The 18,345-nt window shown below is 31.6% G+C and overlaps 1 protein-coding gene across 3 annotated transcripts in view; it reads right to left on the reverse strand.

Moving 5' to 3' along the window:
• Window positions 1-744: 744 nt before the first annotated feature.
• The window catches only part of LOC115874940 (fanconi-associated nuclease 1 homolog), a 28,479-nt gene continuing 10,878 nt past the window's right edge, over window positions 745-18,345 (reverse strand). Inside the window, exons 3-9 of one of the 3 annotated variants that reach the window (XM_030890246.1) lie at window positions 17,603-17,736; window positions 15,395-15,511; window positions 13,829-13,959; window positions 11,600-12,101; window positions 11,357-11,539; window positions 3,273-3,565; window positions 745-3,222 (exon numbers count right to left, since the gene is read on the reverse strand). In XM_030890246.1, the coding sequence (XP_030746106.1) occupies window positions 2,293-3,222; window positions 3,273-3,565; window positions 11,357-11,539; window positions 11,600-12,101; window positions 13,829-13,959; window positions 15,395-15,511; window positions 17,603-17,736 (2,290 nt within the window). In that variant the 3' untranslated portion in view covers window positions 745-2,292. Of the gene's footprint in view, window positions 3,223-3,272; window positions 3,566-11,356; window positions 12,102-13,828; window positions 13,960-15,394; window positions 15,512-17,602; window positions 17,737-18,345 lie in introns of all 3 variants that reach the window. The other 2 variants (XM_030890245.1, XM_030890244.1) reach the window with 2 other exon arrangements.

An 18,345-nucleotide genomic window follows, 5' to 3' on the forward strand; every position in this document is an offset into this window, starting at 1 on the left:
AACTCGCTGAAAATCCATTAAAATTTAAAAAAATGTAGCAGGAAAAAATAAAAATTAAATTTTTCTTATGTATAACACTATAACCTAATGTAAAGAGGCCTGATAAACTCAAAACACCCCATCAGAATTGAGCTACCATGTCTCATATTTTTTCTAACCTCAAAAAAACTACCACAAGTCATGTTTCCGAAAATCGCACGGATCTTAACCAAAACCGGTATAGGGTTTTTTTTGGGTCGCTGATCATGAATCTGACGTTGAATTGGCAGAATTCAAAATGGCGGATCCAATATGGCAGATGCGCATTTCCAAAATCGCACGGATCTTAATTTTCTAATTCTTGAAGTTTGTTTGTTTTTTGTTGAACTTAAATTATTGCCCTTTATGATTTTAATTTAATTGTTTTAATTTTCAAACTGAGCTTGCCATAATGTTATCTGTGATAGAAATAACTTTTTAACCTTTTTCTGAAATTTTTTTTAAACTTTTTAATTTCTTTTCTGATTGTATTTTATATTTTTGGACCTCTGTATGACTATTGGAATTTGTTTATTATTCTGATTGTAATTATTTTAGCTTTCTTGGGCCTGAAGATGGGAATTGTTAAATCCCGAAACATGTCGCCCCCCTTCTTTTTTTGAAGCAAATTAAATTTAAATAAACATGTTAAAAGATTGTGAGTTATTTCTACCCCTCAGAGGTTTTACTTTGATATGTACTCACAATGGGTTGGAGAACGTTTTGTTTTTAATTTGTTATTTACTAATAATGAGAAATAATTACCCTTTGAGCTGCAGGAGATTTTTTCCATATTTATAAAAATTATAATTAAATTTTTTTTTGCCAAAAATATTTTTAGGTTATTTTTATATCATAATAAAAAAAAATTAGGTATATTAAAATATAAAATATTGTTATCTTTTATTAAGGGGAGTTTACACGGTGCGAGCTAGCGGGTCAGTTGAGAAGGCCAGTAACTATATGCGAGCTACTGTAATCGTTTAAACATATCCGCCGAGTTACTGTTCCTGGGCAAGTATGAGCAGTTACTGAATGCAAGTTACTTCAACAGTTTTTGATTTTACTGGCCACTTGCCTTCCCCCACCAGATATTAATCCAGTAGTTCGCATCCTATTTGCCTAATTTTAACGAAGAGTACAGTACCTGGCTAGACAGTTCAGTTGCCGTTAACGCGACTTTGACGATACGATTACGGCGAAGTTCTTAAAATGTCTGAACGCTGGAGCAGCCACCAAAACATAAAATTTGTTAACCTTTATAGAGACCAAGAAAATTTATGGATAATATATATTAATAATATATTATCCTGATAATCTAGCTCTTTCATAATCATATTTGAAGCTCCTGTTGATTATTTTGCAACCATTTTCTGACCCAAATCCGTTTTATTCTTCTTCTTTTCAGATCACTTTCAATTTCTTCTATCAATTTTTCACACAACATTATGGAAACACATTGTATTACTTTGCGAATCGCATTTTTTCGTACTTTCGACAATGTACTCTTTTTCAAGACTTACCAAATGACTGCCCAGAAAATGACAGTTTATACAGCTACTTTACTTCGTGTAAATATGTAAGCAGCTGTTCATTTTGTCTCCCACTCGCCAAGTTCAGCTACTGTCTACTGGCTAATCCAGCAACTTGTACTGTGTAAACTCCCCTTTAGTAATGTAAGAAAATACATTTTCTGGCGGTGAAAATCGAATTTTCCATTTTTGTCCACTATCCCCTATACTTCAAAACACCGTGTGTGGGGTTGGCAAAATTCGAGATGGAGCACACTGTTCTTGAGATCGACCATATGGGATCTGCCATCTTAAATTTTGCCAACCCCACGTCAGATTCGCGATCAATGACCCATTTGACTTCAGACGATTTTCGAAAATCATGACTCGTGATAGGTTTTTTGAGGTTAGAAAAAAAATGACACGCTAGCTCAATTCTCAGGCCCATTTACATTAGGTTATAGTGTTATACATAATATTTTTTTCCTACTCATTTCCTACATAACAGTTGTCGCATCTCAAATATGAAAATTATTTTTTGTTATTGGATATGCTGAAAAAATTCTGCGTAAACTTTATTTTAAAACTTCAATAAAATTTTGTTCAATTTGTTGGAAACTTTTTCGCACACCCTGTATAACAGTTTTGGGATGACTTAATTTAATTTTAAAAAATATACATACTTATACTAATACATACTATACTCATATACAAATAATAATAAACATAAAAATATTTTCCTACTCAATATATAAAAAATAATTTAAGTTTTTGATTTTACTGGTGAAGATTTTATAATTTTTCGTTTTGAGCCTCTAGAATGAACCCAACAAACTGCAACGTCTGCACCATTATCTTTTAAATATTTTAACCAGAGTAACTGATTAACAGCTAGTCTGTCATTTTCACTCTTAACTTCTACAAATTTACAATGTTGTTTTTCAATATTCCATATTAACAAATCTGGCATTCCACTTCTGTACATTCTTAGATCTTCAATTAGTCTCGCAAATATACTAGTTAATAGTTTTCTTCCAATAACATTGATCAATTTTGGAATAATATCTAAACTTCTTATAGCATTCTGTATTAGACCAAATATTGAGACTTTATAGCAGTGATTTTTCCAATTATTTTTTGCAAAATCAATCAATTTGTCAACAGACCAACATGATATTTCATTTAGTCTTTCTTTAAACAAGTCTTTCCTGTTGTCATAGAAATATTCAGTAAAAATGTCCAAAGGGCCTTGTTGAATTGGCTCAATAAATATGGCTGGTATGTTAATTGATGGATTATAGATAATATCCCAAAAAAACAGTAATAAAAGACCATTCACTAGTGAACTCTCACAATGGATGCCTTCTGGATATCCATTGTCAGCATAGTAATTTAAAGCAACTTGTTCAACTGTCTGAATAGTAATCTCGTCAGACGATACGGTGATATAATTCTTCTTAACTCCTGTTTGCTCTAAATGGCGTATTGAAGTTGAGTCAATCTGCTCTTGAGGAATTTCATCCTCTTTAATTGTTCTAGGCATCAATTGGGCTATCTTGTCATGATACAGTTGATCAATTTTATATTTTTTACTCTGTTTTAATTTTGTTCCAAGTTTTGCCAGCTCATAAATTGATAAAATGTTTAATTTGTAAGCCTTATTTTCCAATACCTCTATCAATAACTTGGCAGCCTAAAAATAGAATATTAATATTTTTTTTTCACACATTTAATACAACTTACTTTTTCATAAGAAATCTCATTTAAGTGCCGCATATGTAACCAAATAAGTTTTTGATACCAAAACCCTATATAACGTGATTCTGGGAAACGTTGAATTAAGTATTCCAACCATTTCTTGGCTTCGTTTGGAAAACCATCTTTTTTAGTATAAATATGATTACAACATAATGAAAGAATTTTAGAATAGACATGTACAGCTCGAAATTTATATAAATGTGGTGCAACTTTATCTCTTTCTTCTAATTTTGATTGTTGTAATTCTAAATATGCTTGATTTCCAATATTCAAAATTCCTAAAAACATCATTAAAAAGTCAATTAGTGACTCTTAGGCTTCATTTAGAACCTCGCAATTACTGGAATAAATTGGTGGTTTCAATTAGCCTAGAAGTTTGTTCCTTTAATTTCAATGTAAGCATTCAGAACGTAAAAGTTAGTGGTAGACATTTTCAATTAGTAGAAAAAATTGTCAAACTTTTAGCTTCATTCAGAACCTCGAAATCAGTGGAGTAAATTAGTAGTTTCAATTAGCCGTAGAAGTTTGCTCACCTAATTTTAATGTAAGCATTCAGAACGTCAGAATTAGTGGTAGTAATTTTCAATTATTGGAAAAAATTAACAAACTTTTGACTTTTCCACTAATTATACTTCAAAATTTGCGAGGAATATCATTTTGGCCTTTAATTACCACCCGTCAAGAAAATGTTTGGCTAGAAATCAAAAGTTTATTGTTTTATAAGCTAAATATTATGCTTTCTCTATGGATACAACAGACTACCCCAAGCTGTTGCTAGGATATTTTATTAATTTTAATTGTGTTTTTTAGACATTGTGAATGATCGTAAACTAAAAAGTATAAAGTGTAATTGAAACCATTAATTGGGAGGTTCTGAATGAAGCTTTTAACTTTTCCACTAATTATACTTCAAAATTTGCGAGAAATGTCATTTTGGCCTTTGATTGATTATCTTTCGTCAAGAGAAATTGTGGTTAGAAATCAAAAGTTGATTGTTTGATAAGCTAAATATTGGGCTTTCCCTATGGAGGCAACTGACTAACGTACCCAAGTAGCATTTTCACGACTTGCGACCACATGTTTACTAAACACAACGTTGGATTAGTTACAAAAAATAGTTAGCTCCCTACCATGGGTATTAAAATAAATTTAAACGTTTTTATAACGTTGTGCCGACGTTGGACTAGTGCTACAGCAAAGTAGAAGCTTCTGCGACGTCGAATAAACGTTGTCTTGTAACCTTTTTTTGCTTAAGTGATCTTTAGGTGATTCGGACAACGTAGTTACAACGTTGGACAATATAGAGTTTTCCGACGTCAGTTTCAGGACCTATTCCAACGTTATGCAAACGTCGTCTGTTTTACTAATTCCAACGTTGTTTAGATTTCCTTATTCTTACGTTGGTAGGACGTCGAGTCACTACCTTTTTGCAACTGTATTGAACCATAACCTTAAATTTTAAATTTTCACTTCATTGTTCTGTTCAGTCAGACAGTTCAGTGCTGTTTTTGTTTTTATAAAAAAAACTTAATTAAAAAGGGACATAAGAAAGGTACATATAAAACTAAATTTAAATATACATCGACATATATTACCGATAGTTTATCCACTCCCTCGTTTATTTATATTATAGAGGTCGGCACAAGCTAGACTTTAGGATGACTAAATTAGGCAATCTTGCGACTAGTATACTACCTGTTAAGGCCGAACTGCGACTTTATTAGTCCAGTATGCGACTACTCGAACTACTCCATCTTAATCTCAAAAACAACAAAGTGAAAGCCGCCATGTTGTTAAATAAGAAAATGTTTCGTTCCTAAAATAGCAATTCCTGCTTTTTGAATACATTAACTTGAAATATTTGACCCTAAAAAACACGCGGAAACAATTTTTTCGACTGCGAATAAATTATTTCATTTACTAAAAAAAAAAAAAATTCAAGAAAATTTTTAAAACTTCTTTAATTTTAAGGCCCATTAGTATTTTTCAAAGTAGAAACAATACATTTATCAATAAAGTTGTTTGCGTTTAACTTTTTTGCCTTGGGTAACGAGTTACAGAGTCGGTTAAAGTGTTTCAATAATTGTGATCTTCAAACATCCTCCACACTTAAATACTTTTGTTTTGTTTTCCTTCACTGCCATCTGACATATGTCTCTAACTAAATCATAAAAATAATATTTTTACTATAATTATCCCAATTTAGGATAAAACGCGACTTAGACGCCATATTAGTTTTGTATTTCTGTGAATTAGGATTTTAAACAACGTTGCAGTTTGTACTAAATTAGGCTTCTAGCCAACGTCGGTATCCAACGTCGTTTCGACCCAAAAATGATTCTCCAAACTAGTGCAGACTAGGGTTGGCACGAGGTTGCGCCCCGACGTTTGGTCGCGTGACACAACGTTGTCCCGACGTCCAAATGCTGCTTGGGTAAGCTGTTGCTAGGATATTCTATTAATTTTAATTCTGTTTTTTAAACATTGTGAATGATCGTCAACTAAAAAGTATAGTGTAACTGAAACCACTAATTTATTCCACTAATTGCGAGGTTCTGAATGAAGCTTTAGACAATTTCATATCTAGATATAGAAAATTTTTAACACAACTTATCATTAAACGTTTGTTGAATGGTTGTTCTTTCTTTCTAATTTTTTTTCAGTTTCTGGCACTTTAAACAGAAATAACTAAATTTGCCTATTTTATGTAGAATTCTATTTTGCAATTCTAAGTGAAATTCTAAACACATTTTTGTGTATGTCATATGCCAAATTTAGTCATTTATGAAATATGTAATTTCAATTTTATGTCATAAATTCCAAAACGGGTTTTGGAATTTAAATGTAAAAAATGCAAAGGTTTTGACACACTAGATCTTCTGCAATGTAGTATTAAGGATAAGGAAAGGATTATAAGGGATCAAGATCAAATAATCCAGCTAATGCGAGAAAAAATATATTTACTTGAGAAAGAAAGTAGCATTTCAAAGAAGACCTATTCTGATGTGCTGATCAATAAAGTAAAGGATAGGGAAACGATTAGCATTCCACCTATAATAGTTAAACCAAGGGAACCACAAGATCCTAAACAAACGCAGGATGAAATTAAACGGAAAATAAGTCCTAGTGAGATTAAAGTTGGAATAAAGAATATATATACTGCAAAACGAGGAAATGTAGTTGTTAAGTGTTCTACTAATGAGGAAACTGAAATTTTGAAAGCGGCAATGGAAGAAACGTTGGGTAATAACTATGAGGTGCAAATACAGAAATTGAGAAACCCTAGAATAAAAGTGGTCGGTTATAAGGGAGAACTAAATAAGATAGAAGAAGTGGAAGAATCTATAAGGAGACAAAATCACTGGACAGGCGAAAATGATACCTTTACTGTGACTTATATGAATTACATAAGAAGTAAGAAAACAACAACAATATTTGCGGAATGTTCTGCTACGTTGTTCCAAAAAATAATTAATTTTAAAAGAATTGCGATTGGATGGGATTGATTTCCAGTATACGAAGACCTGATGATACGAAGATGTTATAAGTGCCAAGGATTTTACCATAAGGACTCTGATTGTAATAATAGAAGAGCATGTGCCAATTGTACTGAAGATCACGATACACAGGCCTGCAATAGTGAATCAAAGAGATGTCAGAATTGTTTTCTTGCGAATTCTAAATACAAAAAAATTACGATGTATGTCACGCATCTACTGACGTTAACTGTCCCACTTACAAGTATCACCTTAACGCCTTAAAAAGTAGCTGTCCTACAAGACATAGAAGAGGAGCTTTTTGAATCAACAAGGCTGGAACCGGACAACATACAACTTTCGGTAAATTTATCCCATAAGTTATTAAATATCTTACATATAAACATACGTGGAATTACTACTAACTTTGATAGTCTCTTAGTGTTCTTAGAAACATACAAACTGGATTTTTGTGACATTATAATCCTGAGTGAGTGCCACCGGTTTGACATTCTTAATAATTTTAATATTCCAAATTATAATTTGTATTATAATAGAGCAAACTATAATGCTTTTGATGGTCTTATTATATATACTAAAACATCTTTAAATCCACAATATAAAAACTATAAATTGTTACAATCAGGAGCCACAATTACTAATATATTAGTAAATTTGAACAATAACACCTATAATATACACGCATTATATAGATCCCCGTCATGTAGTATACCTTTCTTTTTGGATGATTTGGACTTGTATTTTAAAAGAAAAGTGAAACCTTGGATTACAAATGGCATAATAGTTTCCATAAAGAAAAGAGACAAATTAAAAAAGGAACTTTTAACAAATAATTCTCCTCAAGAGATTCTTAAATACAGAGATTATAGGAACAGATTGAATAAATTAATAAAGTTTACAAAAAATGAATATTATAATAATAAAATCAATGAAAGCTCACATAATATAAGGAAAATTTATAATATTATAGCGGATGCCACAAATGAAGCTCCAAAAAAAAATACATTAAACCTGTTAAAGAATGGCACTACAGTTGTCAAGGATTCTAAACAAATTGCTGACTTTTGTAACGATTATTTCATATCAATCGGGAAGTATCTTTGTAATAGAGTTACTACGACTAAGAGAACAAATATTGCTCTCAATAATAGACCTTTTTCAATGTATTTAAAACCAATGTACCGAGAGGAGATTATTAAATGCATCAATAGTCTAAAAAGTCGAAGCTCTTCTGGTTTTGACAATATCTCTGCCAGGATAATAAAAATGTTATATTTTTACGTCGCTGGCCCTCTTGTTCATATAACGAACTTAATATTTAAAAAGGGAACAGTACCTGATACCTTCAAGGTAAGCATAGTAACTCCTATATATAAAGAGGGTAATAAAGAAGAAGTAAGTAATTATAGACCGATAAGTATTATATCAAACCTTAAAGTATTTGAAAAGTGTCTTAAAGAACGACTAATAATTTTTTTTGTTGCCCATAATTTGCTTTCTCCCAACCAGTACGGTTTCGTGCAGGGTTCGAGTACGGTAGATGCGATGTTCCAGTTAGTTAATGCAGTAACTCAGCATTTGGAGGGTGGGAGGAAGTGTCTTGCTATGTTTCTTGACCTAGCTAAGGCGTTCGACACGGTGTCCCATTCTATTTTATTCCAGATACTTGAGTCCTATGGGGTAAGGGGCATAGTTTTGGACGTGTTTAAAAGCTATCTTTCCAACAGAACTCAGTGTGTCAGAATTGGTAATATGTACAGTTCTCAACTGAAAATTGAATGTGGGGTGCCGCAGGGTACGGTGTTGGGCCCAATTTTGTTTAATATATACATTAACGCCTTGTGTGAACTTAATGTGGACGGACAAATAATTGCATATGCCGATGACACGGTCTTAATATCTGCTGGCGACACATGGGAAATGGCTGAGCGAAATTTAAAGTCCGGATTTGCTGAGATTAAAAATATGTTAGATGCTTGTAAATTGACATTGAACTTTCAGAAAACTACATATTTAGCATTTTCTATTACATCGGCAAATAGGCCTAATTTTCATGAAATTAAAATGGAGGACTTGGATGTGTCATTTAGAGAGGTAGATTCGATGAAATATCTTGGAGTGGTAATAGATAAACATTTAAAGTGGAACCTACATGTGTCATATTTGAGCAAAAAAAATAGGGTCTAATACACAGATTTTTCATCTTGCGACAATTTTTAAATAAAAAACTACTCTCAAATCTCTTGTAGAACAACTGCTTAGATATGGTATTCTAGTCTGGGGTGGTATGTACAGTGTTAATTTCCAGCAGCTTAGAGTTGCACAAAACTATGTTGTTAGAATAATCAAAAGGAAATCAAAATTGGCTTCAACTCAAGATCTATACTGTGCCGAAGTGTGTAGTGTTAAAACCTTATATGTCTTGGCCGTATGCAATTTCATGCAGAGCCAAAATGTGCCTAAACTATCTCACCAGTACAGCACTAAAAGTAAAGTTAATATTAATGTCGCCATTCCTCATTGTAAAAAAAATCTTTTACATCGTTTTGTTACATACATTGGACCTAAACTTTACAACTGCATTCCTTCAGAAATAAAGAAGCTTAAAACTAAATACAAATTTAACACAGAATTAAAACAATATATTTTTGTAAACCCCAGGATATTTCACGATATCTTTTAATTTCACGATGTCTTTGATTCCACAAAATTTCTTAATTTCACGTTGTCTTTTAATTATGTATCCTCCGGGTATTGTCTGTATGACATTTGGATTGTTGGCGGAATTATTGTGGTTTGTAGATTTATTTATTCTAGATTTGTGTATGCCATGAACATTAGATTGTTATAGTGTTATGATGTATTATTGTTTTGGATTAATTTATACACACGTATATTATTATTAATAATTGCGTTATTATATGTTCTTATTAGTGTTAATGTGCAACTTACGCAAATACATTTGTTATTATACACATACAGGTGCTTTTTGCACCTAGGTGTATTTAGAAATTTTGAATTTATTGTAATAGGTTAAGATTATTGTTAAGTAAAATTGAACATAGATGTATCAATGTAAAATATACAATAAATTATATTAGAAGAGGTAGATAATACCGCATGATCTAAAAAAACGGCGTCTGGTTGGCTTGGAAATGATAATCGATGTTATCATTCCCCATATAATTTTACATATAAAATGACAGCAATCTTCATTTCATAACCATCGTTCAAGCCGTTTTTTTTCGATCATATTTTAGAAAGATATGTCTAATACCACCACAAATCTGCTACTAGAGCAGACGCTATTTTGATATTTTCGTATGCCTAAATTAGAGTAATGGCACTACAAAATATTGCCTTTTTTATTTAAGCGGAAGTACAATATGACCGAAAAAAAAAAACGGCGCCAGTGATGGCTATGAAATGCAGATCGCTGTCATTTTATATGCAAAATTGTATGGGGAGGGTCATCGATCGCGTCATTTCCAAGCCAACTTGACGTCCTTTTTTTTGATCATGGGTAGCTACTAAGTTATTAGCTAACTAAATTTCTAACATTTAATTAATTATTCTTATATATAATTTAATTTTTTTTAACCTACCAAGCAACAAACTGAAATTTTGTGATTAACATATTATTATAGAAGTTTCAAGAGAAACATACTTTTATCAAGAATGCTATAGTTATTTCAACATAAAATTCTCCAAAAAAAATCCTTTATGGGTATTTCGCCACTGCACTGCAAGAAAATCTACAAAATAAAATAGTTATTTTTTGTAAAGACTTCTGCGTTAAACCTAAACGGACACTGCTTGTTAGAAGTTATGTTTACAGTTATACAAATTTGCCTAACAAAAATGCTTAACATTTCGGAAAGTTTATCTCTTTCCGTCGTCGGAAGCAAAAAAAATACAAAGAATAAAGAAAAAAACTATTTAAAATATTTAAATTCAACTATTCGAGAACGCTTTACTTTTTTAAAACAGATACGTGTACAAGAAACCGTTGACGTTCTGTTAAAATGACATTATATATCAAGTTAAACTTCAAAATTAACAATTATTACCTGATAACAATTACTTAATAAGGTAAAACTAAAAAGCCCCAAACTTTCTTTATGATTATTTTTAAATTTTACGTATGTTATGTTCTTTAAAATCAAAGAAGCGATTGCCATACATTACTAACATCTACAGATGCATGAGTAATACATTTATTTTTATTAGATTGAATTAAAAAAACTCTTTTATTTTTCTTTTAGAGACTATCGCTTCTTTCATTATAATTTTGGCGTTATTAAAATTTATTCTGTGCCCTGTGTCCCATGAATGCTGACAAATCTTAGATTTGTGAAAATCTCCCTTTCTTAAATAATCTTTACGTTCTTTAATTCTAACCATTTAAGGGTCTAGATAACTATTAAAAAAATAACTATTTTATTTTGTAGATTTTCTTGAGTGCAGTGGCGAAATACCCATAAAGGGTTTTGTTTGGAGAGATGTATCCGCCACATAGGTAATACGTATATTTTTATAACATAAAATTTCTCTAATATCTAGAAAACTTACCTAACTTAGTTTCCTTTATTTTACTTAATGTGTCATCCAATAATAACTTAACTTTTAATGCTTTCCCATAATCTAAAAACTGCTGTCTGCTCACAAAGACAGGATAATTTTCGATAGAAACTTTCGGAAAGACAATTTTATCGTAAACTATACTTTGGAAGTATTTCTGGATATCTTGAAACTCTGGATTAACGAAAGTCGAAAGTAAACAAACGTTAAAAAATGCATCACAAACTTGCTCACTAATTTTAAAACTAAATCCCATTTTATTTTCTATAGCATTCAGAATAACTTCTTTGAACGATTTTGATCCTGGTAGAGTTCTTTGTCTACTTGCAACTTGCAAAATTAATTTAACATTCTCTGGTTTCGATTTAATTGGTTTTATTTTCAGTTTTATCATAATTTCCTTAATTTTATCATGTCCAAGTGTATTTAATAATTCTAATAAATTTTCCACTTTATTGTACATAGTATCAACAAATTCCTCCTGTTTTAAGTTCTCAAAAATATCGATTATGTCTTTGTCATCGTTCACAATAAGATTAGCTTTTTTACTAAACGAAAATATATTGTACCACATTTTTTTCCAAACAAAAAGCTTCATAACAACATATTTTCTATTATCCTCTAAAGAAATAAATCTCTTTAAAATTTTGTATTCGGCCTCATTTAAAAGTTTTCTCTTGAAGCAGTTTTTTGAAACTCCCTTGAATAGTTTGATTAATTCATCCAATTGCTTAATCTACAAAGAAAACATCTAATATCAAATGCTAGTACTAGAATTACGGATTACAAAGATATTATCATTAATTAATTTGAACTGAGTAAGTAGATAAGTATTTTATTATACTTAATTTCAAGCCACGCAAGTACCATACAATCGAAAAAACAGCGTCAGAGTTCGGCGAAGGATACTGTCTTGGCACATATATGGCGAATATTGTCGATCATCATATCCAAGCCATCTTGACGCCGTTTTTTTATCATATGATATAATGGTATATCATGATGTAATATCGAAACTTTACTAGAGAGAGTTTCTAGTTCTATGTACACAATAAAATGACGTTTACTAAACTACAGATTAGAGGTCTGCGTCTTTAAAAAAATAGATGTAATACCACAGCTTATTCAGTACACCACAACAGGCTTTCGATAGACTATCTATGGAGGGTAGATAGATCGATAGACTACCTACATACTTTCACCAATAAGGGTAAGTCAATCGACAGTTGAAATGAGATAATGAAGTTTAAAAAACAGGATTTAAAAGAAATGTCAATTTGAAATTAGGACATAATGTATGTATAAACATAAAAATCAAAATAAATTAAATAGTGGTTTCTCTGTTCCGATTAAGAGATACCGTCTCCTACGTCACCTTTTTGTCCTACAATGGCCGACTTAAATTCCGGTTTATCAGTGCCGTTCTAATTTTATTCAAAACGTGTAAAAATATGATGTAGGATAGACTCAATAATTTGTTGTTTTATTTTACGTTATCAATATATTATGTTATTAAAATTGTTATAAAAATAGATAAGTTATAAAAATAGATAAGTTATATTAAGTTATAATAATTTATTAACACAAATACCCGATACGCTCCTGAAACAGGTAAGTCAAATTGATGTATCTGTTACGCTCAATAGTCGAATTCGGGAATGCCCGAAAAAAAACGCAAATCTAATTTTGAGCAAGGAACATTTCCCAAACCCGAAAAACCAATTAACCAATGAATTAACACCCTCCAAATAACCACGCTAACCAACTCGCTAAATAACTAAACCAATCCAACCAAAAAGAGTGAAACCAATGCAATCAAATCACACTATAAGCAAAAAAAAAATAATCGAATAAAATTGATTTTTCGGGTTTGGGAAATATTCCTTGCTCAAAACCAGATTTGCGTATTTTTCTCGCATTAATTTGCGTATTTTTCTCGCATCTCTATTAATTGCCCGAATTCGACTATTGAGCGTAATATATCTAAATTCTTTGACATCTTTGACAAGTAGTAAATAAAAGCAAAAATGCAAGAAAAAATATATAATTAGTTAATTTTAAGTGAATTTCATAAATGATCGGTTTACTACACGAAGTTATTTTTCCATTATTTCCTTCTATTTTTGACCGAGATCTACCGCACGCTACACAACCAACTATTTTACAATCTTTCTCGATAAATCGCAATAATGTCGCTATTAATTTATGTTCTGCTACAAAATTTTCTTGTAGATTAAATAATAAAAAACATAAAACTCAGTAAAGACTGACAAATTTTCAAATCAAATTCAAATGTGTCAAATGAACTGTCAAACAGAACTGCCAAAGATCCCCACTCTAGGGCCCTCTCTCCGTCTACCATGCATGAATACATGGATAGCATTATACTCTTTCCTAAAGTATCGATGGACAGACTACACTGTTTTGTAAAGACACGTATTAATGTAAGAAAATATGTATTACCTGTAATTGCTTTCCCTCTTTAGGATTTAATTTTTTTAAACATTTTGGACTAGTTGGACTTTTCTGCGGAGATATCCTGTTAGATTTATTCGTCGAATCTGTGCTATTAATTTTCCTCGGTGTTAATAATCCTAAAACCATATATAATTTAAATATAAATGTTATAGTACGAGGAAATATAAACGGGGCACCTATTTAAAAAATATATCTTATAAGTTTCTCTGATACATTTACAAATATTATTTTTTATCTTATTGTTTTTGGAATCAGATGCATTCTTTAGATACAGGGACAAAATATAATCAACCAAACATTTTAGTATATAAAATAATTGGAACCGATGCGACGGCCTTCCTAAATCCGTAGTCTGAACTTTAAAGTGTAAGAAAATGGTAGAAATATCCTAATAAACATGTTAAACAGGGGCAAAAAGCCTGCTAATATGTTTGTTCTATGCAGTATTAATTATAATTTTTCAATTACCAAGAATTTCACAATTAATTCGTCATTGCTGTAATTCCCCATATAATATTCAAAATCGTATTAGTGTGCCCGCTTAATTCAAACCAAACTATCCTACGTTTCTTTGTAAGTGGTAGCATGATACAAAGAAAACAAGGTATGATACTGCGCAGGTTTGGTCACTACCTCACAGCTGCTAACTGCACCATTGCGCATTGGTCGTCAAGATCCGCGCACCAATTTCAAATCGTCAAACTGGTGACACTAATGTGAAAATTACTTTTCAAATGTCAAGCTCAATGATTTGACATAACTTTTTAGGTTATGTTATGTTCTAATTTTTCCCTATTTTTTTTTATTAGTGGCAATTGAACAATATGGATATTTTTTGTATGGTGTATGACGTCACAGGTTATATGCGCAAACTGAACCAAATTGGAGCCGCTATCGATCATACCTTGTCTTCTTTGTATCGTGGTTCAATAGCATACTAAATGAATTTTGTTGTTTCCTCCCTGCTATGTAAAAGCAATATAACATTATAACTGCTTTTTAAGTCTGGAACTACACTAAAAAGCGTCTTAACGAAAACCAGACCGGAAAATTTTAAATAAAAAAGAGTGTATTTAAGGTACCAGTGAATGCGGTGAGTCGTATATTACGGAGACAAAACGTCGTAACGTAAATGTACGACTTAACCAATATAAAAACAATACACAAAGAGGTGAAACAATGAAGTCAGGTAGTGGAGACTATGTATGGCTCAAACAGAAAAAAAATAAAGAGTTCGTAGGCTCGGGTTGTGTTATATCAAGCAACAATAACATCTTTGGCGATACAAGTATGGAAATTTCCACAATATAGCGTTCGTTTATCAAACGAACCAATGCTGACACAGGGGACAACCAACAATTTTTTTTTTAAGAAATCAACCCGCCATAGACGTACGCTTTGACATTGGTTATAATAAATGGAGCATCTAACCCGACTTCGTTTTCTTTATTTAGATAAACAGTATTTCATCTTTTCAACGAGAATTTACAATTACATATTACTTTTAAAATACCTTTATAGTTATTGCTTAATATCTATCTATATATTTACCTTTCTGACCTGCAGTGGTATTATTTTTGGTACTTTGTGATTTTGAACATGATGGTACTTGATCATCTTGTTTTGTATTTGTTGGGATATTTTCGGCAGTATTAACGTCAACTGGAGCTGAAACAGATTTATCTAAATTAGTCTTACTAGGTGATACATCAGACAGTCTTGTTTTGCCTGAAAATGACGTTTCGCAGAATATAAAAAAATTGTAAACACTCGTTATAATATAGTAATAAAGAATATTTTTAAATTTTAAAAACGAACGAGAAGAGCTTAAAACAGTAAAATTGGCATTCTACAGGGTGGTCCGAACTGTATTCCGGAAACTTCGGCAGCATATTCTTCAGATAAAAATAAGTTCGTGTAATTGTATGTTTCAAAATGCTTAGTTTCAGAGATACAAGGTGTAGAAGTTTCATTTTTATTTCGATTTTTTCCAAATAATGTATGAAGTAACGTCAATATTTAGATAAAAATTGGTATCTGGGAGTTTTTTGACATGAAAAATTTGATTTCGATGTCAATTAGCCTACATCTAGAGGGCTATTTTTTTCATTTACTAGTTTATACAGGTACGGACGAAAAGTTATTACTCTTCAAAACAGTTAAAACACATGTAGGTGGTGCCCCCTACAAATACGAGCCATACTGACATCAAAATCAAATTTCTCTTGTCAAAAAACTCCCAGACACCAATTTTCATCCAAATATTGGCGTTACTTCAGAAATTATTTGGAAAAAATCGTAAAAAAATGAAACTTTTACACCCTGTATCTCCAAAGCTAAGCATTTTAGGACATACATTTATACGAACGTTTTACTTATTTTTATCTACAGAATATGCTGTCGAAGTTTCCGGAATACAGTTCGGACCATCCTGTATATCAAAGCTAGTAAAATAAGTCTATAATTTTAATCGCTTTATGAATATTTATGTTGATAATGGTGTAGGGACATGTCTTAGGGTGCGGCCACGCTTGCGATCCATTTATCGCGAGCGATATATCGTGGACGACTAAATGACAAACAAATATTTCAAACACATTAAATATCATTGCAGTAGCCATACCAAAAAAGTCGTTCAGCGATAAATCGCTTGTTTGTCGTTTAGTCGTCCACGATTTATCGTAAGAGACAGATCGTTCACGACAATATAGCGGGTAACTTGTCCAATCTATCCATAGACGAGAGATTCGAATATCAGTTTTCGACATGTCATACAAACCTTTGAATAAAAAGGTTAAGGAAGGAGCATATAAAAAATAGCTCGGGTGCAACGGGGGCCAAAAATGACCGACTTAAATTCTGGTTTATCAGTGCTGTTCTAATTTTAATCAAAACGTGTAAAAATATGTGACTTGTTGTTTTATTTTACGTGGTTAATAAATAATGTTGGTAGTTATTAAAATTCTTACAAAAATAAAGGTAAATCGCAGGTAAATCATATCGACGTATCTAAATTCTTTGACATCTAATCTTTGACAAGTAGTAAATAAAAGCAAAAATGCACAAACAAATGTATAATTAGTTAAACCTAACCTAACCTAACAGTCCTCTATTTCAGAGGACACAATCCTCTTTTTTACACACCAACCTTAACATCTAAAAAAATGTCGTCTATCGCAACAATGCTTAATAAAATTGCTAATCTGATAACAGCATATCTTGCTAGGATGCGTTAAGAAAGTAAAAAAGACCATTAACCGTATAAAGTTTACATAACTTTTGGGTAAATTCTTGACATTTGAGCGAGGTTTAAAAATTTGTTCGCCTGACCCGTTTTTTTACACCCGCGTCTTCTATTTTTTATTTTGAAAGTTGACAACCCCAGGTTTACTACACGAATATATTAGATTTAGTGATATTTTTTTCATGTACACTTTGACTGACATCGTCCAATTTTTTTTTCTAAGATTTCCTTCATTTTTACATTTTGAAATATTTAAAGCGAACAACGAAACTACGAACTACCGAGGTACTGAAGTACCGAACTACCCCTAATTTATAGTCTATGTGTCTGGTGTATAAGCTATATTATTGTAAAGTTTCATTAAAATCCATTCAGTAGTATTTGCATGAAAGAGTAACAAACATCTATACATACAGACAAACTTTCGCGTTTATAATATTAGGAAGGATATAACAGGTGTTTTTTAAAACAGTTGTGAGTTGTGACTCATTAAAGGAACCAAAAAAGATCCATACCAGAAACATCCATTTCCATAGTGCTATTATTTGTTAACTCCATCCTTTTCTTTGGGGACACTGAACTCGGCTCTTCCGTATCATCAAATATAAGTTTTCTTTTTGACGTTAACGATCTAGCATATTTCTTCCTGCTAAACATGTTTGTTTTGGTTAATAAATATTAATACATATTTTAAACAACTACCACATATAAAAGATGATAATTGAGTTTAATATAATCATAATTATTATGAAATGAACAAAATTCTTACTTCTTTAGTGTATATTAATAAATAATATTTTCTTGCCTTTAGCTGTGTATTTCTTTCTAATTTCGAAAAATCGAAAGTAGGGAAAAAAATAAAAAATTAAAAGAAAAATTGTTTTGCTTGTCGTAAAGGGGGAAACCAAGCTCCATTCCCCATAGTTTCAGGGCCTATCCTTCATCAGGTGGGTTGTCCAGGGGCTGGTTCTCACCGATACAGCAAGCAAAACCTTTCCAATATCAATACTCGATGTAGTAAAGTGTCGGTGAGATATTAGCGCATCTCCCGTCAAAAGATAGTAAAGAGCGTTTTTCGGCCCGCTCCTTTACTACATCGTGTATTGATATTGAAAAGGTTTTGCTTGCCGTATTGGTGAGAACCAGCCCTTGGACAACCCACCTGATGAAGGGTAGGTCCAGAAACCGATTGTGGGGAGTGGAGCTTGGTTCCCCCCCTTTACGACAAGCAAAACAATTTTTCTTTTTATTTTTTATT

The sequence above is a fragment of the Sitophilus oryzae genome, unplaced genomic scaffold (assembly GCF_002938485.1).
Source record: "Sitophilus oryzae breed Bouriz unplaced genomic scaffold, Soryzae_2.0 scaffold_1307_pilon_pilon, whole genome shotgun sequence".
NCBI classification, from domain to species: Eukaryota; Metazoa; Arthropoda; class Insecta; order Coleoptera; family Curculionidae; genus Sitophilus; species Sitophilus oryzae.